This window comes from Gobio gobio, assembly GCF_949357685.1.
Source record: "Gobio gobio genome assembly, chromosome: 10".
NCBI lineage: Eukaryota > Metazoa > Chordata > Actinopteri > Cypriniformes > Gobionidae > Gobio > Gobio gobio.
In genome coordinates this window covers 30,039,045-30,062,339 of record NC_137116.1, presented here as the reverse complement: position 1 = coordinate 30,062,339, position 23,295 = coordinate 30,039,045, and the positions used below count along the sequence as shown (strand labels likewise).

At 38.5% G+C, this 23,295-nt stretch overlaps 2 protein-coding genes across 3 annotated transcripts in view; one reads left to right on the top strand and one right to left on the bottom strand.

The window, feature by feature from the left end:
* The window catches only part of asphd2 (aspartate beta-hydroxylase domain containing 2), a 14,930-nt gene extending 12,790 nt beyond the window's left edge, over positions 1-2,140 (bottom strand). Inside the window, exon 1 of one of the 2 annotated variants that reach the window (XM_079827387.1) lies at positions 1,339-2,140. The gene's annotated coding sequence lies outside the window, so the exon portion shown is untranslated. The remainder of the gene's footprint in view (positions 1-1,338) is intronic. The other variant, XM_079827386.1, reaches the window with a different exon arrangement.
* ggt5a (gamma-glutamyltransferase 5a) lies at positions 1,684-23,295 on the top strand (the record flags this gene model as incomplete). Its single annotated transcript, XM_079827384.1, has 12 exons — positions 1,684-1,850; positions 10,371-10,498; positions 10,611-10,706; positions 11,009-11,198; positions 11,287-11,447; positions 11,523-11,669; positions 19,227-19,357; positions 19,662-19,846; positions 19,975-20,066; positions 20,827-20,939; positions 22,949-23,059; positions 23,149-23,295. The coding sequence occupies 12 exons, from the start codon at positions 1,684-1,686 to the stop codon at positions 23,293-23,295; spliced, it is 1,668 nt and encodes a 555-aa protein (XP_079683510.1).

Sequence of the window (23,295 nt, the reverse complement as noted above, 5' to 3'; positions counted from 1 at the left end):
CCCTAGCCCTAAACCTACCCATTGGTAACCTGTTGAAATATTTATACTAATTTAAGTAATTAAGTTTAAAATGGCCGTGCCTGCTGTTTTGTTAAAAATAAGGTGGAAAAGTTTGAATCAGCTCTCCTCTGTCCTACAGTTGGCTAGATGGCGCCGTCACAAAAAAATAGGGTCCTAGAAATGCAGTCGTGAAACTGCGGTGGCCCTAAAAGTGCAGCCTTCGGTATTGCAGGCAGATAACATTGGGCTTGGCAAAAGTGTGCATCAAGGGCGCATATTGGGCGCAAAGCGAACACCTTTCTGAAACCTAAAATGACAAATGGGACTCTCTGTGGTCTTGATTTAACAGACACGAGACCACAAGACCGAAAGTGCATATGAAGTGTGCCATTTGGGATAGGGCCAATAATATCTGATTACTGATTGCTGATTACTCCTTTAAAAAGTAATGGTTACTTTACAGATTACTTGATTTTAAAAGTAACTAAGTTAGATTACAAGTTACTTTATTAATTACATTCTGTAGCTGCCGACAACACCCCTGCCACCTCAACATAAAAATGACAACCGTTTTTGCCAACACTCACTTTATTGGAAGTGCATTTTTAACAGTAATGTCAACAATGTATCGCCTGACATTTTAAATTGAAATTAAAAATGTTTTAATAAAAAATGCCAAATGTTTAAATCAAACAAGTGCTTGTCTGCGAGAAAGTCTGTTGTTGCAGTGTCCAGTAGTTTGTTGTTAATTTTTACGACCTATTTTGGGTTTTACTGTCCAGGGAAAGGAGTCGCAATATTCATAAATGGAGGGGAACACGGAATCACTTCATAGGTCACATGACATGGTCTAAATGGAGAATGTAGTATGTTCAGATTTTACACCGGTGATTTCCCCCCCGAAACCAGTTTGGCGCAAATGGATACTTTTTAACGGTTGAAAGGTTTTCGTTTAGCTGTGACTACATTCACAATTTAGCATGACCTCTTATATCTACAAAAAAAGATATTTTACAAAATTAAACATTTCTGATTAAATAATTTTGTTTGTTAAAATACAGTTTGATTGGAAATTGAGATGCTTGTCTAAAAAAAAATGTATAACCTACAAAAATATGTAACATCTAATTTGACTGGCAAATAATTTTAGTACAACATTACTAAATCAACCAGGTTACATCAGATTACATCAACAAGACTCTTTAAGTGTTTAGTTGACAAATTGAACAGCCCAGGCTGATTTCTAAATTTTTAGTTAGGCTAAATAGTAGGCTATATTAAACTATACAACATAACTCTTAGTGTTAATGTTAGGAAGAAATAGCTTAAGTAACTTACTTTTAACGTGGCAGGAATATGATCTCATCGTCCTGAGACCCAATGTGGTGGTGAAAAAAAGGGGGTTGTAAGTAAGTTCAAACCCTAGGTGGTGGTCCAGCAGTCCACCCCTTTTCTCCAGGGGAACGTGTGTGTATGAGTAGCCTAAAGTCTTCCAAATAGCATTTGGATGGTGCGAAAACACCTCTTGCAACAACACTTTCCGCAATCCGATTTAGACTCGACCTCTACACCTGGACAATGCGCTTAATTAGGCGTTGACAGTCTGGAAGGGGAGGGTAATTGTGAACTTCTGCTGTACACTAGAAAGAAGTTCAGTGATACAGCAAAACCCCGCCGGATACAATGGCCAGACGAAAAGAGAAAGTTTGTTTGTGTATAAGTATTCCGCTTATATGTATTACTGTAATTATTATTATCTGCGTGGTTCACTTTAACGAGGAGTGCGCTGAGGGACTTTACAAAAAAGCAGCAGTGGCAGCGGACTCGGAAACTTGTTCAAAGATCGGGCGGTGAGTGATGATATGGTGTCTTACGTAGCCGTAATTCTGCACCATAAAATGTGTTTATTTAAAATCCTAAATAGCGTGCTGTCGGTTGATTACCTGCAATGTTTTAGAAATTACTTCAAAATCTAGCTTCCAAACCTTTCAATCAAACATAATGATGTGGAATATCACGTTTTTCTGGAATATGTCAACAAGTCTTGTAATCCTGTGTGATGGCTGGGTCAGGTGAATTTCAGGACACGAGTGGAGTGAGGTGAGACGTCCGTGCACAGAAAGTTGGACGTTAATTAGGCTAGTTTAAGTATCTTCACAGCCTATAATCCTCTTGACACCAATCTCTGGTTTCCTCAGAGGAGACATCTTTTGACAACAACAATAAATTCATCAGTATACAATTCATTAAAACAGTAGGCTATTTTATGTAAGTTTTGTTGCTATACAAGTCAATTGTCAATTCTGTAGGAGAAGGGACATGGAAACTATTTGAAAAGCATGTTTTTTTTTAAAGGTGACAGTCCTGTGGTTAGAAAGTATGCTAATCGTGATAGACGTTTTATATATGGATCATTTGCAAACATAAACGCACTGCGTCCGCCAGAGGCGTCTGACGGGTCTAAAAGCGCTTTTGATACGTGACCGTCTGCTTAACAAATACAGAAGATGTTAAAATGTTTATTACTGTATTTTCTTCTTCCTCTTGTTTGTGTGGGTTTTTTATCTCTCTCAACAGTTCCTCCCCAAGTAGCCCGGGGTTGTTAAACTGGAGTCAAGGGAAGGCAAAGGGGGTTTGGCAAACTGTATTTCAGTTGACTAAAGTTAACATGTCAATTTAAAGGGATAGTTCACCCAAAAATGTAGCATCCAATACAAATATAATGGAAGTCAATGGCTGCCGTCAACTGTTTGGTTACCAGCATTCTTTAAAATATCTTATTTTGTTTTCATCAGAACAAAGAAACTCATACAGGTTTGGGACAACATGAGGGTGAGTTATAGTATGACGTCGTCATACTCAATTCTAGTCAGAATATGAGTCTGATTCTGCTCCGTTGGGCTGTGATTATGGGGCGTGTTTCAACCGAACCAGGAAAGACCTCAATTGGATAGACCTACAACCAATCAGAGCAACGGAGCGACGCATAACATTAGTTGTCAAATGTCAACAGAACTCAACGGCACTGTGTTGCCATGTCCGCGGGTTGAAGCGACCCCAATTATGTGATATACAGACCCAGGAATGCTATTTTTAGCTGCCAGCCCTGCCAAAATAACACATATTTTACCCCCCAAATGCATTTTTTGCCCCCCGGAGAACCCCCCAGGAAAGCGATTGGGCTTGTTTTTGGCTAGTTTTGAGGAACGTTAGCAATTGGGCGGTTTTGTTGTAAAAACTTGGCAACCCTGTCTGCACGCTGGAATAAGTTACGTTAGAAGAAAAAGATGAGTGTAAACGATCTTTGCCGGTGTTGTAAAAAAAGAATTTAAGGATACACAGAGTACTTACCAACACGATCATCATTTTTGAGAGAAATAGTAAAGGTGAATGCATATACAACAAGTTCTCCGTTTAGGATTAGAACAAATTGAACCCAAGCGCTCTTTGGTGACGTGGATGATTACGTTACTGTTTATCATCTGTCCATCATCGTCTAAAGCCCGCCCTGACAATTTCATTGGTCCGAACAGTTTCTGTTCGGGCATAATTACTTCTCTACGGATCAAGTCCAGACCGAACTGCCCGAGTAAAAATTTTGTGGGCGGGGCTAAGTTCGGCTGGCATCCAGGCTAGGTGAGTTAATACCCAGCCGTAATTTCACCGTTTCGGTTAACAATAGACCCCTATATTGTCCGGCTATGAGTAACCCACTTCTAGCCAAAATAACCTTGAATTTAGTTACATGTCGTTTTTGCCAAAATCACTTGCAAGATGTATGCTATTCATATAAGCAAAATCAATAGTGATTACAAGGTGTTTGGTTTAAATATCTTTGACATGTTCTAGATGACTAGTCTATTCTTGGGCTATGGTTAGATGTCTATTAAATTTTCATTGACAGCCCAAATTTTGCCTTGTTTGCCTAGAGTAGATGTCAGGGCTGTGTTTGGACAGCTATAGGTTATACAGCTATATTATATATACAGCTCCCACCCCTGTCAGCCAGTGTTTATCTTGCCGTATTAGCATTATGGTTTGAAATTTGCAGGTTAAAATGTATTATATTTTACCTTAGAAACTACAATTTAATCTAATATAATTATATGATTTTATCTGCAAAAGTCTAAGAAGTTTTAGTCAAATTTACAAAATTAAAATTACATTCTTACCTAAAAATATATATATATTTTTTGGCAACTGACAACTATTCATATGGGATCTAGGAGGAAGTGGGTAAAAATGAACTGATCATAGGACTTCGCTTAAAAAAAACACTAGAACATGCACCAGGACATGCACCAAAGACAGAAAACGAATGATTGTTATAGCTCAACACAGTTAGTCTTATTGTTTAAATCTCATTTTCTTGATTTACCATGAGTACCATGTTTTACCATGCCTAATATCGATCTGTCTAACTGCAGTAAGGTGTCTCAAGTGTCTCATTATAGCCGCAGAGCGATCTCACAGAGTAGCATGATAACATAACTTTCAACACACTCAAATGTATCTAAAATGATAAAACAGCGCTGCGTTAACCCACATCATAGACCCCACATACGCATGACCAGAAGAAGTTGAAGCGGTCGTCTGCGGCATAACAAAAGCTCTGTGAAATCAAGGCGTCATCAAACTGCACCTTTGTTTTTAATTAAGCAACTTCTAGCGGCAAAAAATTGCATATTGTGGCTTTAACGTGTAGCTTATCCCTGATTGGTGGAGTTGGTGGTTACAACATGTTACAACCGGTCTCCCCCTACAGATTTGACTGTGAGGTTCAAAATGTCCTCACTGTTAAAAAATGTCCTCACTAATATAGTGAAACCTGCTGAACACGGACAAGTGGGCTGGACCTCATATTAAAAGGCAAAAACACACACAGCCCCATATGCAGAGGGTGAACCTGCAGGGTGGCTGGAAGATGTGCTTCCCCTTTAAAAACACATTTAATAGTTAATAAAACAAGATGCACACATGTGTAGCCAATTTCACATGCATGAAACCAAATTCACATGCACAAAAAACAATCCACGCTCAATTCACACGGTTATTCATCATAACCGCGTGAGGGCGGGCCCACCTGGGTGTTACGTCATCAGCGTTCAACCACAGTTAGAGATCATGGCTAAGAAGCAGAGGTATGTGCCGGTTTATCGGTTCATATCTGTGTTTACTGAAACTAAGATGTTAGAGATCAGTGATAGTTTATTAAATATTAACAGATGTAAGCAACTGCTGTGGTAGTCAGATGTCCCATATGAAGAGGAAATTATGCTTGTTTTGTTGTATTTTAGCTGCAGGTACAGAGCCCCTCAGACAGCTCTCTCTGTTACAATCACGCAAATGACTGCAAGCAATCATCTGGGTGGCCAATAGCTCCCACTTAGCACTGGCCTCATCGAGATTGTTTTTTACATAGTGAGGGTTTAGGGTGCCATTTGGGACAGGGCCTTAGCCATGATCTCTAACTGTGGTCGAACGCTGATGACATAACACCCAATGCACTCACACGGTTATGATTGCCCGATTGATAAGATTAAATCTGATTGCTAAGGCGTACGACTGATCCGGGTGGGAGGAGAGCTCTGCCAGGAAATTCTTAAAAACACACACACACAAATCCAAGGCAATTCCCACGTGAATGACAATTTGCACATTCACATTACAGGATGAACTTGTACATTTTTTAAACATTCGAAAGTTTTTGTGCACAGTTGTAAATCTACGAATTGTGTTTTGCATTTCTGAAATAATAATAATAATACATTTTATTTATAAAGCACTTTACATTTTAAAGAAAAGTGCTACAAAGGGAGGGAGGACAAAAATAAAATGAAGCAGTTAGAGCAATTAAGAAATTAAGTTAAAATCAGCTCCTAGCTAAAATGATCAGTCCTCAGATGACGCGACGCGACAGGGCGCACAGCTGTCCAGATAGAAGCGGGTATCACCAGACCGGGAGGAAACAACAAACTTTCGCCGACCTCTTCTGTGGATGTTACGAGGCCGTCGTAGGAGTCCAAGTTCTTGAAAGACTGATAAACATGATGGAGCATTGTAACTTAAAGGGATAGTTCACCCAAAAACGAAAATTTGATGTTTTTCTGCTTACCCCTAAGGCATCCAAGATGTAGGTGTCTTCGCTTCTTCAGTAGAACTGAAGATTTCTGAAGAACAGTAGATTTTTTTTAACTCCAACCGTTGCTGTGTGTCACTCATATAATGCTTGTCAATGGGGTCTAATTCTATTAAAGTAAAAAAAACATGGACAGACAAGGCTCGTGACGACACATTGATGTCTTAAGACACGAAACGATCAGTTTCTGAGAGAAACCGAACGGTATTTATGCAATTAATTTCACCTCATATCAGACGAGCGCTTTAGCTCTCCAGACTGCCATCACTTCCCGTAGGTGAGGTCAAAATTCCGGCCGGGTCATAGATATATACATAGATACCTCATTAGTGCCTGCATGGATCATGGCGTGGATCGCTCGAATGAGGAATCTACGTATACATATCTATGACCCGGCCGGAATTTTGACCTCACCTACGGGAAGTGATGGCAGTCTGGAGAGCTAAAGCGCTCGTCTGATATGAGGTGAAATTAATTGCATAAATACCGTTCGGTTTCTCTCAGAAACTGATCGTTTCGTGTCTTAAGACATCAATGTGTCGTCACGAGCCGCAGGGTTTAATTTGAAGTTGTCTGTCCATGTTTTTTTTACTCTAATAGAATTAGACTCCATTGACAAGCATTATATGAGTGACACACAGCAACGGTTGGAGTTAAAAATCTTCATTTGTGTTCTACTGAAGAAACGAAGACACCTACATCTTGGATGCCTTAGGGGTAAGCAGAAAAACATCAAATGTTCATTTTTGGGTGAACTATCCCTTTAACTTTAGTTGTTATATTCCATCAGTTGAGTGGCCGAGTAGTTCAATATACCAGCCACACAGACTTCACGTATGTTGTAAACCGCCAGCCACAGAGGCAATATGCAGAGCAAGTGAAGAACTCGGCACCAAACAATCATCCGTGACATGACTAGTGAGATCGAGACCTGGGGCCTGTACCATGATGGTAGTTTAACAAACTCAGGGTTACAGGATTAGTTTTGAGTTGACAAAACCAAACCAATCTATTCAGGCTTTGTTGGTCCCATGATGCTGATCATCAACTTTCTCTGTCAACTCAGGCTTTGATCCTGAGTTTAGGAGTTTAGCTGTGACATCAGTAGTGAACAGCCAATCACATGCTGTGGATCAGTAAAACTGAGATTCACTTCTCACGAGAGAAGCAGTGTGATTAACTTCACTCTTCTGCAGAATATACATGATTGAAAAATATTAAGAATTGAAACAAATTTACACAGAAGAAAAGAGCTGTCGAGGACAACTTTAAGAAAAATCTTATACATCAATGCAAGTAAAAGTTATGAAGTTAGTTTAGTTGATATATAGAGAGAATTGAACATTTATGCTCACATGTAATTTTTTATAGATTTAGTTATTGAATTTAAAGCTTATTTGTATGACCTTTATATAGGATATTTATTTTAATATTAACAAAATGCATATTAATGATTGATTTACTAAAATTATACATGTGTAATTGATTAAGGGTATAATAATTACATAAATTATTTTTAAATAATTCAAAATTATTATTATTATAAATAAGCATTGTTAAAAGCCAGAGGCTTAAGTCTTTAATAGCCATTTGCTATGTAGTGACCTTTAATTTGGAGAAGAAAAAGGGGAGTGACTTTATTGCATCAGATATGTGTCACTTTGCTCACAGCTGATTGGTCCAATTTCAGTTTGATATCTCTTATCCAGAACATAACCTGCCCTGGAGCAGGTTAGCTGTGGAGGGTAAGTTACTATGGAGATGAACACAGCTAAAAGCCAAACCACTTTAATGGTACCTTAAACCCAGGATTGGCACAAACTAAGCTTAAACATATCTGGCTAGCCAGCTAAACCGGCTTCATGGTATAGGCCCCAGGAGAGGTGGATCATGGTAAACGCCAGAAGGAGCTATGAGCGCTGGTGATGTAGACCGCAAGAAAAAGCTGTTGGGCCGGTTAGCTTCATACACAGACACTTGCTACCAACTGTAAACAGTCGAGTGGAGTCATCTGAGATTGTAAGATCCTTGGAACTGTCCCAATAGCTCTGAGTGATTTTACTGGTTACGGTCATTAAAAATATATAATTAAAAATAAAAACATAACAATTAAAACTTAAATGAGGTGGAGAAGCGGCAAACAGACATCGCCAGCGTCCTCTCCCCCTCGTTGCTCAAAATGTATTTTATGAATGTATAATTTTATTTTGCGCACGTGAATGGTTTTTTGCGCACGTGAATTTGGTTTCATGCATGTGAAATTGGCTAAACATGTGTGCATCTTGTTTTTTGCGTGAATTATTAATGAGTCTAATCTGTCTCCATATTAAATAGATAAGGCTGACTGCACAGTTAATCTTTCATTTCCATATAATATCTACACTTTGTTTGTTATTTCAGAGGATTTGAGCATGTGCAGGACTCCGAATCCACTCACTGCTCAAAATGCCAGTGTTTTTGTTCAGTGCTTACTTAAACACCTCTGATTGGCCACACTGCTCAACGCTGCAAAAACATGTTGTAAATAGAAACCTTTGACGTTCTCTGTTACCAGAGAGCGCAAACAGACACTTACTGGATCATTTGCCAAAAGTTTTGCCAATATACTATCATTTCGGACATAATTGATCCTAGATCAGCAGTTATGAACAGCTTTCTCTCTTAAAGCAATCAGAAGCGGTAGGCAATTGGTTTGAGTAAGAAAATTCTACGCTAGACTCAAGTCTATGGGCAGGGTAAGGCTAGTACACTCGTTACGCCTATGGGCGGCCCTGAAAAAGTTTGTCGGTAATGACCTGAAAAATACAGTTTGAACCGAATCTAGCGGGAGGAGAGGGAGCAATCAAACTCGGGTTCAGACCAAGAAATCGAAACAAGTGTGAAAGGTGCACCGATATGGCCGATTGTTATGATTTTGGCCGATAACGATAATTCTTAATATTTTAAAGCCGATAACCAATATATTGTCTGATAAATCTAAATTCAAATCCAATCATTTTTGAGAGCCTAATTACAAAAACAAAAGTCGCTAAATAAAAACAAAAATATTTATTCTATTTTTCATTATAATTGTATATAGCTTGTATGACAGACTTGCGCTGCACATGTGGCACTTTACTGTATTTTCTTTTTTTGAAGTGATTCCAATCATATATCACATATTTAAAGCAATTCAAAACCATCATGGCGAACAGTGCGCATCTGAAGTGACTCAGCTGAAGGAAATAATCCATTATTTATCAGCTTTAATATATAGGGCAAATTTTCTTATCAGGCCGATACCGATATGGTGGCCGATATATCGTGAATCCCTAACTATTAGTAATCACAATAGGCGCATTATGAAAATCACTGTACAAATAAATTTGAAATCCGCTGTAAATGTGTAGAATAAAGGCCCGTTCACATCAACTATAAAGTTAAAGCTACTGTCCGTAACTTTTTTTGGGTTCAAGATTTACAAAAATTATATAATGAGAATGTACAACATGAATCCATTTTCCAAACCGTGTTTTTGTCTTACCCTGAATCATTATGGTACACGTATAATAAGTGTTTATATTGGGACTATTTCAGACCAGACTGGGAGGAGCCGCTGCGGAGGAGCACAGTCCCTGCGTGACTCGCCATAGACATAAGTAGCTCCGGCTGCAATGTTCTTCCGCAAGACGCATTCAGTTCTGTTTATTAACTAGAGCGCAAAAAGTTACGGACTGCAGCTTTAATAACTGTGACTAGAACCAATGCACAATTCTGTTTATTATTAGCACGCGCTGTAGTTATGTCATCCGCCAAGCACTTTAAAGCAGGGTGAATTCTGATTGGCTGTCAATGTTTTGATCATTCATCAACTGAAAAAAAAAAATCATTTTCAAAGTGATCCCAACAATATCTTTCCACTGTGCCGTTTTCATTATAGTTGCGGACTCTGCTATTCTTTAACATTTAGAATGATTTTTAAAACAACATTGTTATAGTTATTATCGCCGTTGGTGTGAAAGGGCCTTAACAGATACACTATCAACTTAGCACACAGTGATTTTTTTTTTTAAACCTACAATACCAAAACAAACCCAGTTATCCAATTTTGGGGGGAAAAAACTACTTTTCTATATTGTTACATGATAGCTATAGCTACCTTTAAATTTTAGAAAAAGGTCCCTTTGCAGGGGGATCATCACATTTGGAGGTCCTTTGAATCACAGCTCATTTTCAGTCTTTTTTCTCCTAGAGATATACTGCAGTCGGGTGGGTCAGCGGTAGATGGCGCCATTGCTACTTTACTGTGCACGTCAATCATTAATCCCCAGAGTATGGGCATTGGCGGAGGCTCTATATTCACAATACGGGAACAAAGTGGTGAGATTCATCCTACTTACCTTAAAGACTTTACCTTACCTTAAATTACTTATTATTTCTGCCGGTATAATGTATATTTTTGTTATTATTTATCCATATCTCTGTTATCTAGGCAAAGTGAGAATAATCAATGCCAGAGAGACTGTCCCAAAAGCTTTTAAAACAGACCTTCTTGCCACGTGCCCAACAACAACACAGCCAATGGAAGGTGACAGTGTGTTAAGATGGATGAACTTTTGTTTCTTGCAACCACAAACATTATTCACCTTTAAATATGCTGAGAGTGTAAATAAAGGGTTTCCTTCATAACAACGATTTGAAATAAAATACCTTAAATATATGCAATGCCCTTTGGGGAAAGATGCAATGCACTATTCTTTTCTTTAATTACAAACAGACCTTGTTATCCATTACACAGGATGTAGCCGTCTCATTTTCCATAGCTACACATACTCATAGTGCACTTTAAGCACATATGGTAGCTATAGTTTCTCTCTCTCTCTCTATAAGGGGCTCACTGGATCGGTGTCCCAGGTGATCTCCGTGGCTATGAGCGAGCTCATACACTGTATGGACGTCTGCCTTGGGCCAGTTTATTTCAGCCCACTATCAAAATGGCTAGAGAGGGCGTCCACATTCCCTATGTGCTCTCTCGATTTTTGCCGCTGCTTTTAAAGGAGAAGCCAGACTCACCACTACGGTAACACATGTACTCCCATTCAGAATTAATTCAGACTCATAATGATCCCTTTGACACAAAACAATGACCGAAAAGGTGTGTTTTATAGCCAGTTATTCCAGAATGAACAAGGTGATCTTTTGAAAGAGGGGGACGTAGTGAAATTTGAGAAACTGGCAGATACACTTGAGATCATTGCAGAACATGGGGCGAGTGCTTTATACACTGGAGACATCGGCAAACACCTTGTCAGTGATATACAAGCTGCAGGTAATTCAAATTGTCACTCTCTTCAATTCTGATTTCTTTAAATACATGAATCAGTTTATTTACTTTGTATTTCAGGTGGAACAATATCTCTGGAGGACTTGAGTTCGTTCAAGACGTCTGAATCAGATGCCTGGGATGTGAATCTAGGAGAGTATGACATGTACTTTCCTCCACCGCCAGCGGGGGGAGCGACACTAAGCTTCATACTCAACACCATGCTAGGTGGGAAAATGTATTCATCTGTTTGTCCTTTTATTAGTTGTACTTGATATGGCAAGCATCACTATTATTGTTGGTAATATGTTACAACCCCAAATCAGAAAAAGTTGGGACAGTATGGAAAACGCAAATAAATAAAAAAAGAAGTGATTTCTAAATTTACTTTGACTTGTATTTCATTGCAGACAATATGAACACAAAATATTTCATGTTTTGTCTGGTCAACTTCATGTCATTTGTAAATATGCATCCTTTCCTGTCATACAGACCTGCAACACATTTAAAAAAAAATTGGGACAGTAAAGCATTTACCACTTTGTAATGTTGCCATTCTTTTTCACAACACTTAAAAGACGTTTAGGGACTGAAGACACCAAGTGATGAAGTGTTTCAGGTGTAATTTTGTCACATTCTTCCTGCAAACAAGTCTTAAGGTGGGCAACAGTACGGGGTCTTCGTTGTCGCATTTTGTGCTTCAAAATGCGCCACACATTCTCTATTGGAGACAGTTCGGGACTGCAGGCAGGCCAGTCAAGTACCCGTACCGTCTTCCTCCGCAGCCAGGACTTTGTAATGTGTGCAGAATGTGGTTTTGCATTGTCTTGTTGAAATATGCATGGACGTCCCTGGAAAAGATGTCTTCTTGAAGGCAGCATATTATGCTCCAAAATCTCTATGTACTTTTCAGCATTAATGGTGCCTTCACAGAAGTGCAAGTTACCTTTGCCAGGGGCACTGACACAACCCCATACCATGACAGACACTGGCTTTTGGACTTGTTGCTGGTAACAGCCTGGATGATCCTTTTCTTCTTTGGTCCGGAGCACACGGCATCCATTCCTCCCAAAAATACCTGAAATACTTATTCATCTGACCACAGTACACGTTTCCACTGTGTGATGGTCCATCCCAGATGCCTCCGAGCCCAGAGAAGTCGACGGCGCTTCTGGACACTGTTAACATAGGGCTTCCTTTTGGCACAGTACAGTTTTAACTGGCATTTGTGGATGTAACTACGTATTGTGGTACTTGACAAAGGTTTGCCAAAGTAGTCCTGAGCCCATGTGGTGATATCGCTTATAGATGAATGACGATTCTTGATGCAGTGCCGCCTGAGGGATCGGAGATCACGGTTGTTCAGCTTAGGCTTGCGCCCTTGTCCTTTACGCACTGAAATTCCTCCAGATTCTTTAAATCTTTTAATTATGTTATGCACTGTTGAATGTGAAATATCCAAATCTCTTCCTATCTTTCTTTGAGGAACATTGTTTTTAAACATTTCAATAATTTTCTCACGTATTTGTTGGCAAACTGGCGATCCTCGGCCCATCTTTGCTCCTAAAGGATTAGACCTTTCTTGGATGCTGCTTTTGTACCAAATCATAATTACAATCACCTGTTGACATCACCTGTTTCAAATCACATCATTATTTAACCATTTTACCTCATTACTAGCCCTAAATTGCTCCTGTCCCAACTTTTTTTGAAATGTGTTGCATGTCTGAATGACAGGAAAGGATACATATTTACAAATGACATGATGTTGTAATTTAATTGCTGTCCGAATCCACATCTGTTTTCAAGAATATATCACTTCAAAATTCACTGTTTATATCCTTTTTGACCACTGTACGGTTGCACTTAGCTGTAATTTAGATGAATTTCTAGACTGCTATTTCTTTGAGAATGACAGGTCTGAATGACAGGAAAGGATGCATATTTACAAATGACATGATGTTGACCAGACAAAACATGAAATATTTTGTGTTCATATTGTCTGCAATGAAATACAAGTCAAAGTAAATGTAGAAATCACTTCTTTTTTTTCCATACTGTCCCAACTTTTTCTGATTTGGGGTTGTAGTTTAATGATTAAAGTATTAAACTTTGGTGCCAAAATTCTTCCTAAACCATTTGTGCTACAGATATGAGACCCAACCATATACAAGTTCGGAGTTGGTAAGATTCTGCTCACCAAGGCTGCATTTATTTGATCAAAAATACAGCAAAAACAGTAATATTGTGAAATATTTTCACAATTTAAAATAACAGTTTTTTTACTATTTGAATATATTTTTAAATGTAATTTATTTATGTGACGGCAAAGCTGAATTTTCAGCATCATTACTCCAGTCTTTAGTGTCACATGATCCTTCAGAAGTCATTCTAATATTCTGATATGCTGTAGCCTGGCTCCGCCCTCCTACGTACTTCCGCTCGATTTTCATTTTCCTTCAGTACTCCGTCTGGGACTTCAGTATATTCCTAGGTTTTCTCTGAACAAAATTTTTACTGGTCCAATCAGCGAACAGAGGGAGTGGCTGAGAACGATGACGTTGATGTCATGCGCTAGTTTAAGTTTTAGTTCAGTAATGGCGGCGGAGAAAGATGTGAGCGAAGCCGTTCATTCCATTGTGGCATTGCTGCCGAATATCCAGAAGTTCAAGAACGGAGCAAGAACGATCTTTGCTGAGTTTTGTTGGTTTCCATGATGTTGTGGCCCTCCTCCCCACAGGGTTCAGGAAAAGTTTGATTTTCCAGCTCGCTCCGTTAGTGGTGAAGGAGTTGGCTGAAGCCATATTCGGACACTAACTTTCTCGTGGGGTCAAAAGGTATTGTCATCGTTTACAGGTTAAATCAGGCTAGTCAGAGATTTTATTGCCGTCCGTCTCCCACCACCCGCGTACAAATCCCTGGCCAAATTACATACTGTTTTAGACAAACACCAAGGTCGTGTGGTAATTTAATTGCTGTCCGAATCCACATCTGTTTTCAAGAATATATCACTTCAAAATTCACTGTTTATATCCTTTTTGACCACTGTACGGTTGCACTTAGCTGTAATTTAGATGCATTTCTAGACTGGTATTTCTTTAAGTGCTAGTGCAATATATTTCATCACCGCTCAAAAAATAAAAGGAAGAAAAGCACGTAAACATTTGAATTGGGCCGTTATTTATGGCAGCATTTATTCTTATTATACCAAGCATATGACATTTTATTTACTGCATGCAATCATGTTACGGACCACATGAGCAGACATTCAGGGTTACAAAAAGCTTATTCAGGGTTAGTGACGTCACTAACCCCAAAATGTACGTAAACCCTGCCCCCGGGAACACACAACAAAGGCAGTGAGGCCATGAGTTGTTGTAGAGGAACACATTTAGGAGTCTGCTCAAGCTGTCGCATCCGTCTTTTCACATTTATTGCAATACAGTATGCAATAGCATATCATAAAGCAAGATGACAACATAAGTTAATTAAACTAAACTCTACCTGTTCTATCTTCTTGCAGCATTGTATTCTCTGGCTCTGTGGGCATCTTACAACAGTTCCCCCACAAGCGATTTATAGATTATCATGACAGAATATGCTAATCAACTCCACATTAGCTACATAAATTCATCAACTAACCATTCAGAAACGTATTATTGCATTATACATGTTGTCACTTCTTCTTGAGCCTCTCCATCTTGAGTCTCTCCATCATTGTCCGACTACGGTTTGAACATAAAAGGCTGAACAGTTTCTGACATTTTCAGTGCGTGTCTGCGTGAGGTAATCAGAGCTGCTAACACAAGCCATTGAAGCTACGCCCTCTTCTTGGAAGGGTGCCGGGAGCAGCAGCTCATTTGCATTTAAATGGACACACAAAAAAACCACACGATTTTGCTCACACTCGAAAAGTGACAATTTTAACATGCTATAAAAATGATCTGTGGGGTATTTTGAGCCTAAACCTCAAATACACACTCAAATCAGACTCATTTTACATCTTGTAAGGGCATTTATAGGACCCCTTTAATATTTTTGTAGAAACCATGATATATATATATTTTTTTTTCAGGATTTTTTTTATGAATAGAAAGTTCAGAAGAACAGCATTTATTTGAAAAGAAAACTTTTGTAACAATGTAAAAGCCTTTACTGTCATTTTTTATCAATTTAATGCATCTTGCTGAAAAAAAATATGAAGTCTTTAAAAAGAATTGCTGACAGCTGATAAATGAATATCTAAACCGATTTGTTTTGCTAATAGGAGTTCTAAAACGAATACCAGAGGGAAGGAGGTGAAACTCATGGTGCATGGGGTGTGACTCATCTAACAATATACTCTGTGCTTTTCCCAACACCTGCCTTTGATACAACTGGGCCATACTCATCTGCTTCTTCCCAGTTATTTTATTTCCCTGACTTACAATCTTTTCCAGACATGTTTATGGAATTGAACCAGCACAGCAATGAAAAAGATAAAAACGACTCAATGTAAGATCTGTAAAACATACACATCAATGTTTTATCCACATAAAAATACCTTAGTTTCCTCAAGCAGTACAATCTCTGTTGCCCCCTCTTACACAGGGCTTCAGTATTTAGTGAAAAAGTCAACTTATTATCTAAAATGGTGCCCAAATACTTATACTGCTCAACACTCTCAACACCCATACCATTTATAGTTGTTTGTTTGTACTGAATAGATTGCTTCCTCGAGCTAAAGTCAACAATCATCTCTTTAGTTTTAAGAACATAAAAAGTATCCTGACACCAGGTAACAAAATCATCAACCACAGGACCATACATTGAGTCCCCATCACTCAATAAACAAATAATTACAGTCATCAGCAAATTTTATAATATGTCTATTTTCAAAATTACTCTTACTTAATTTCTCCTTTATTATTTATTAGTATACAAAATAAATAATAAAGGAGAGAGGACACATCCTTGAGGTGACCCAGTAGATGATACCAACCAATTCGAAAGATTGACCCTCTGTGTTCTCTGCACAAGGAAATCTAAAATCTATCCCACAATACTAAATCCAAACTAAATTCATTAATAAGTTTCCTGACTAAGATATGTGGCTGAATGGTATTGAAAGCAGATGAAAAATCAATAAAGAGTAATTTTGCTGATGTTTTTGGCTTGTCCAAATGCTGGAGTACTAAGTGTAGAAGGGTTGCTACTGCATCCTCTACACCTCGGTTATCCCTATCCAGTTGTTAAGTCTGACGTTACGCGGCAGCGCTTCCAGGTCCAAATGGTCCAATCCCATACCACAAGAAAGACAACAAATGGTGCTAATATACACACACAATGTGGTGTAACACTACAAAAAATATAGAATCATAACCTTTATCTCCATAGCAAAATTCCAGATGGCCAGACAGTGATTCATCTTTTATAAATTGTTAAAATATTAATGTCTGCGACGCTGTGAGCACAGAGACTGTTGTGTAGACTGTAAGTATTTAAAATGTTTAACTTTTTTAAATGTTTGATGTTTAATATGAATAAATAGCGCTCATAAACGGCCGTCGATGGCATTCTCAAGTGAAACGAGTTGAGGCTTGGACCCAGAAACGGCGTTCCTTACGTCAAGACTTAACAAGCAGATATGCAAATTGAAAGGGGTCTAAAGAGTACTGGGTCCTTTGCATAATTTCTCTCTTTACCAATTTCTCAAAACATTTCACAACTAGAGATGTGAGCGTCACCGGTCTAAAATCATCAACTGACTGTATGTGGCGTTTTTTTGGTACCGGTATCACTGTAGACTGCTTCCACAGTGCAGGTTCTCTCTGTTGTTGAAGGGATAGAGCAAAGACATAAAATAAATTGGTCCTCCTAACTGCTCAGCACATTCCTTAAAGCTACACTGTGTAAGCTACACTTTTTTAGTTTATTCTTAGCTAAAAACACTTAGTTCTTTCAAAAATATATGTGCTCATTAATGTATATTTACTTCTTTCAAGTAATAAAGTATTCTCGTAAGTTTATAATATGCCATTGAAAATACATACGGGTGAGGGGTTTGAATGCGGGTCTCCATGTTGCCCCTCCATCTTGAAAGTACATTAGCCAAAGAGGGACATACCCGTAAATTCAAGCTTCGCCTTTCACGTTTTAACACTCGATGGCACCGTGTCGAATGTGGACGAGGTCGAACTGGAAGCCATGTTAATCTTTGACTAAATCGGCCACCGTAGGAGTTAAAACGAAATCGGAATTGAGAGGAACAGAAACTAATATTCACTGGATGGTCATATACCTTTTCACCGCTAGATGGGGGAAAATATCACACAGTGTAGCTTTAAGTAATCGGCCCCGTATTTTATCAGGCCCAGGTGCCTTCCTAATTTTACAATGCTTAACTATAATAACATCTCCCATGTTGAAAAAGACACAATCATGCTCACCTTTTTCTCTACATTCACTCAATTTCCTGTGCAAAATCATAAGTATCAAATCTTAAATGGTAATTATTAAAATTCTGAGACAGAACTGCATCTGAACTGAAACCATCCAGTAATTTTATTATTTCGCTTGCTACTATCCCGACCTGTTATTAAATGCATCCCCTCCCAAACAGAACCTAGATGGCCTTTTCTCAGTTTTAACTCAAGATCTTCCTTATAGACTGCTTTAGCCCTCTTAATTTCACATTTAATTTCTCTTCTTAATCTATAATCACATTTCCCTCTTTAAAGGCCCTATTTCTTTTTGTTAAAAGAATCTTGATTGATTTCGTAACCCATTTCCTAAATTATTTCACAGGGATTAACAAATCTTCACAAAATGTATCGGCTACTAATCACATCTGTTACTTCATCAATGTCATTACCAGAGTCCATAAAAACAGTCCAATCTGTACGCTCCTTTAATGGATCCATAACACAGATCTACAATTTTGTCTTTGCGTGTATTTGTGTACATATTGATTAAAATGGCCCAGTGCTTTGTCCAATGTACAATTATTAAAACCAAGACCGGAAATTTGACATTATTTAGTGTGTATTTGACTGTTTAAGCGCAATAAGCAGTGAAAAAGAACTCAATTTAGTATTGAAAGGCGTCTTTATGTGCATGCACTTGGGGTGTGAGCACAAAATCAATGGGAATAAGTAAAATTATGCGCAATACACGCAATCCCACGCCGAATTTCAAGCCCTGAAACACCAACAATATTCATCCGGAGCAAATTAAATGATTGAGTGAGGGGAGGTGGGGGGTTTTTGTGTCAACTCGCTGTCGGAGAGATGAGAGAGCGAGAAAGCGCAGCTGGTATCGTGCATCTATTCTGCGGCAATTGAGTATTGGAAGTGTTTCAGATATTTCAGTATCAATATTTATTGATATTTTTTGACCAACCGTACATTGCAATTTGTTTATTATTTCAGATGCCTTTTTAAAAGACTACAAATGATAAATATATATATTATATATAAAATATAAAATAGGAGTGACTGCGTTACATGCCACTACTGAAATACACCTGCGGTTGGCTGGTGTTAATGCCAAGCCCTGTCAGCCACTAAGAAAACCACTGTGAAACAACTTCGCAACCACAAACGAATGTGTTAAAAACAATTGTAGCAACCACAATGTTGCTGTTTCCTATCACTTCTTTGTAGTCAAATGTGTTTTGGTGCTTTGTGGTATCCTTTAAAAGATGAATATTGTTTATTTGATTATATTAATGATCAATTTTACAGAACCTTTTTTTTGTTGTTGCTTCTAAACTGAAAGACTGATTAAGTTTTCTGTGCTCCTCAGGTTTTGATCCAAGTCCTTCATCTTTGGAGGGGGATGAGAAGGTCTTAACATTCCAACGTTACGTAGAAACCTGTAAATTTGCCAACGGTCTTAAGAAGTTCATGAAAGACCCCAACTTTGCCTCTCAAACGGTAGGCTCTGTAGGAGGAAGTCTTTTGTTTTACATATTAAACTTCTGTGTAAGCGCTATAGGCATGATACCATTGGTCAGGCTCTGTTTTAGTAACTCAACAGAAACATTACAGTCATTACCCTCTATGGAGGCACTGGTGTAATCTGCTGTAATGACTTAAGTGCTGTGTTCTGGGTGATCATTACTGCAGGCAGTAGAGTACAGCACAGCAACACTGCCATTATTGCTGGCAACCCACTGGTTGGCACACATAAAGTCATGCATTAGTTCATCATCCTCGACGTTCTGTGTGGCTTGAATAGGAGGCAGTTGAGATCACTCAGAAGCATTTTGCGGACAAAGTGAGAGCAAAAATCAGTCCTGACCGCACTCATGATGCCAGCTACTACAACGTCACTCCATACCTGGACTCACATGGCACCACTCATGTGTCCGTGCTCGCTGAGGATGGGATGGCGGTATCTGTGACCAGCACCATCAACCACATGTACAATCAAGTATCATTCACACCATTTACACAAGCTCTAGAACACAATGATATAATATTACCTAATTGATAAATACAATGCCTTACTGGAGTAAAATGGTACCTTAGAAACGGTTCTTTCTTCTCAGATTTGGATCCAGAATTTTCTCCTCCAAAACAGGCATCCTGATCAACAATGAACTTGCCGACTTCTGTGGAAAAACAGACCAGATTCATGCTGGTTAGTAACCCTTCACAAATGGCTGATTTCTGACATATACAGTTCCCAAAATGAATGGAATATTTCAGTATCGATAAACATTCTATTGGCATTTGCAATAGGAGGACACTTACAACAGTACAACACTGTATTAAATGGAAAATTTTGAAGTAGAAAGACTGAAATAGTTTTCTTGTAAAACATACTCCAATAATCTTTGTTTATTAATTGAACTTAACACTGTTTTTACATTGAATAACAGTTAATGTAATCTTTAGCAAATCTCAAAAATCATATCCATTTTTCATCTGAACATTTTATTGTTGCGATGCATACATTTGTTTGCAACATTTAAATGATTGGTTTTAGATATAGTGTTTAATTCTTAATGTAGACAAAACAGTACAGATTTTATATATATGCCATTTATGACTCATTAGACATAATATAGACATGATTATAAGCTTATATGTATAATTTATAATAAAAAAATACATAGCCACATGACTTATACATTTAGGTAGCCTCAAGCATTGTTCATGTGGTAGCATCTAAATTGGTTTTCAAAATGTTATTCAATCAGCCTAATCAAATTGCACTAAAACAAGTAATTTTTATAGGATGGATCAAGTAAAAATAGATCCCTGCCATTTTTTTCCGGTTGTGGAGCGGTATCCCAACATCAAAAATTTTGATTTAGACAGCTTCACAGCTCAAATAATCCATTAATTATTATTAGTATTTTGTACTGAACTCCTGTTCTGTCTGTATCTATGTGAAGGTGAGCAGCCGCCTTCCTCCATGTCTCCAGTGATCCTTTACTCCCGATCTCAGAAACACATCGTGGTCATAGGAGCCTCAGGGGGCAGTATGATCACCACCGGGGTGGCACTGGTGAGTTTAATCTGCACTATTATGGCCAGATTCACTAAACAGGGCAAATTAGCATGATCCCATAGAAGAGCCGATGAAGTGGAAAGTTCTGCGGGTTGTCTGCCAATGTGCAAACTGAACACAGATGCAGCAGCTCATTTTCGTTATGACCAAAACAATCTTCCAAGAACAGTGCAAATAGAGTGTATTAGCGCCCGCCCCCTTTTTTTAGCGCCGCTGGTTCCAGAAGCATTTTTTCCACTAATTATTCCCATAGGGATTTTTTAAAAGTCTTTGTTAAAATGTTATAAGCCACGAAAGTTAAATAAAAATTGTATCTACCGGTTATTTAAAATAAAAAATAACATGGCTTTGCAAACGATATGTTTCGGATGGCTTCTTCCTCTGGAATTCCACATAAATGAACACCAGTGGAGACCATTCTCTTCCCACTACCACACACACTGTTATGTGCGGTGCCTCCTAACAGCAACTATCACAGTCATGTCAAGCGCAAAATGGGCTAAGACATGGGCAGCATCTGAAATCACATGCTGTTGCTTAAAGGGTTAGTTCCCCCAAAAATGACAATTCTGTCATTAATTACTCACCCTCATGTCGTTTCAAAACCACAAGTTATTCGTTCATCTTTGGAACACAAATGAAGATATTTTTGATGAAATCCGAGAGCTCTCTGACCCCTGCATAGACTGCAATTGAATTAACACTTTCAAGGCCCAGAAAGTTACAGATATCGTTAAAATAGTCCTTGTGATTCCGGTGGTTCAACCTTAATTTTACGAAGTGACAAGAATACTTTTTGTGCGCAAAAACCCACAAAAATAACAAATTTATTCAACAATCTCTTCTCATCTGTGCCAGTATCCTACACTGTTGACATAGTAAATACATTGCAGCACTTTCGAAGCGCTTTCAGAGTGCTGGCTTATTAGCTGAATACCATAAACAAAAATCATCTGGATAGCAACTTTTGCCTATGGTTTAAAAATAGCATAGCAAAAAAAAAAAGCATTAGTAAAAAAGTAATTAGAAAAAGAACAAATTGGCAATTGCACTAATGAATACAATTGAACAAAGATGATTGAAATAAACATTTTCAGGTAGGTACAGAAGGTACAGAAAGTGTTAAACTGTAATCAAATGTAAAATAATACTGCATTTTTTTAATAAAATATAGTGAAGTGAAGTGACGTGTGGCCAAGTATGGTGACCCTTACTTGGAATTTGTGCTCTGCATTTAACCCATCCAAGTGCACACACACAGTAGTGAACACACACCCGGAGCAGTGGGCAGCCGTGGGTGCCTTGCTCAAGGGTCTCACCTCAGTCGTGGAGGAGGGCACTGGTTATTCTCTCCCCCCACCGACAATTCCTGCAGGACCTGAGTCTCGAACCCACAACCTTCCGGTTACAAGTCCGACTCTCTAACCATTAGGCCACAACTGCCCCCCAGGCTGTACATTACAAATATAGTTGTTATTCTGTCTAGAACAGCAAGTGAATTTTCTTAGCTTTGTTGTTTGATTAACGTTATCATAGAGACGGCATCAAGAAAATCTACCATCAACGGAATAACCGACTGTGTTTACGAGAGTATTTTGACTTTTTTGTGTGTATTTGTCCATTCGCGTGCACTGCAAAAAGACAAGGAAGAGAACTCATTATCGCACTTCATTATCGCACACTATTCATTCACCATTTCATTATCGCGCACTATTCATTCACCATGAGAAGCCATTCTGTGCACACGTGTGTGTGTGTTAAATACTGGCGCAAATACCAAATTGACTACCACAAACCTTAGTAAATCATGTTGCATGATTAATTTAAATACTCTTTCCATAAATGTTGCGCCTGAAAGAGAAACGGCTATAAATGTATTTCCAAAAATAACCCTGTCCACGCCTTTTCAGCGGGTTTGCGCTGTTAGTAAATCTGGCCCTTTAACTGAACAAATTGAACGCATTGTGCTTTATTAATCCAACTCTGGCTGAAACTCCTCTGGCTAGACACTCATGAACTTCCTGTGGTACGGCAAGACTCTGCAAGATTCCATCAACGCCCCTGTGGTATTTGTGGACTCCAAAAACGTTCTTAACTTTGAGCCCTTGTTTGAAAAGGTAAGTAGAACACAGATGTTCCTGAAGTAAATTGCTTGTAAAGGATCAAGTGAAATGCTCACTCCACTTTCATCTCTTTTCTTCCTCAGATAGTTTTGGAGTCACTTAACAAGATTGGGCACAAAGTCAAAGTCCCGCAGATGTTTTATAATGTGGTTAATGCAGTATCAAAGCAAAACAACTGCATAGTGGCCGTATCTGACTCACGGAAAAATGGAAAAGCTGCAGGGTATTGA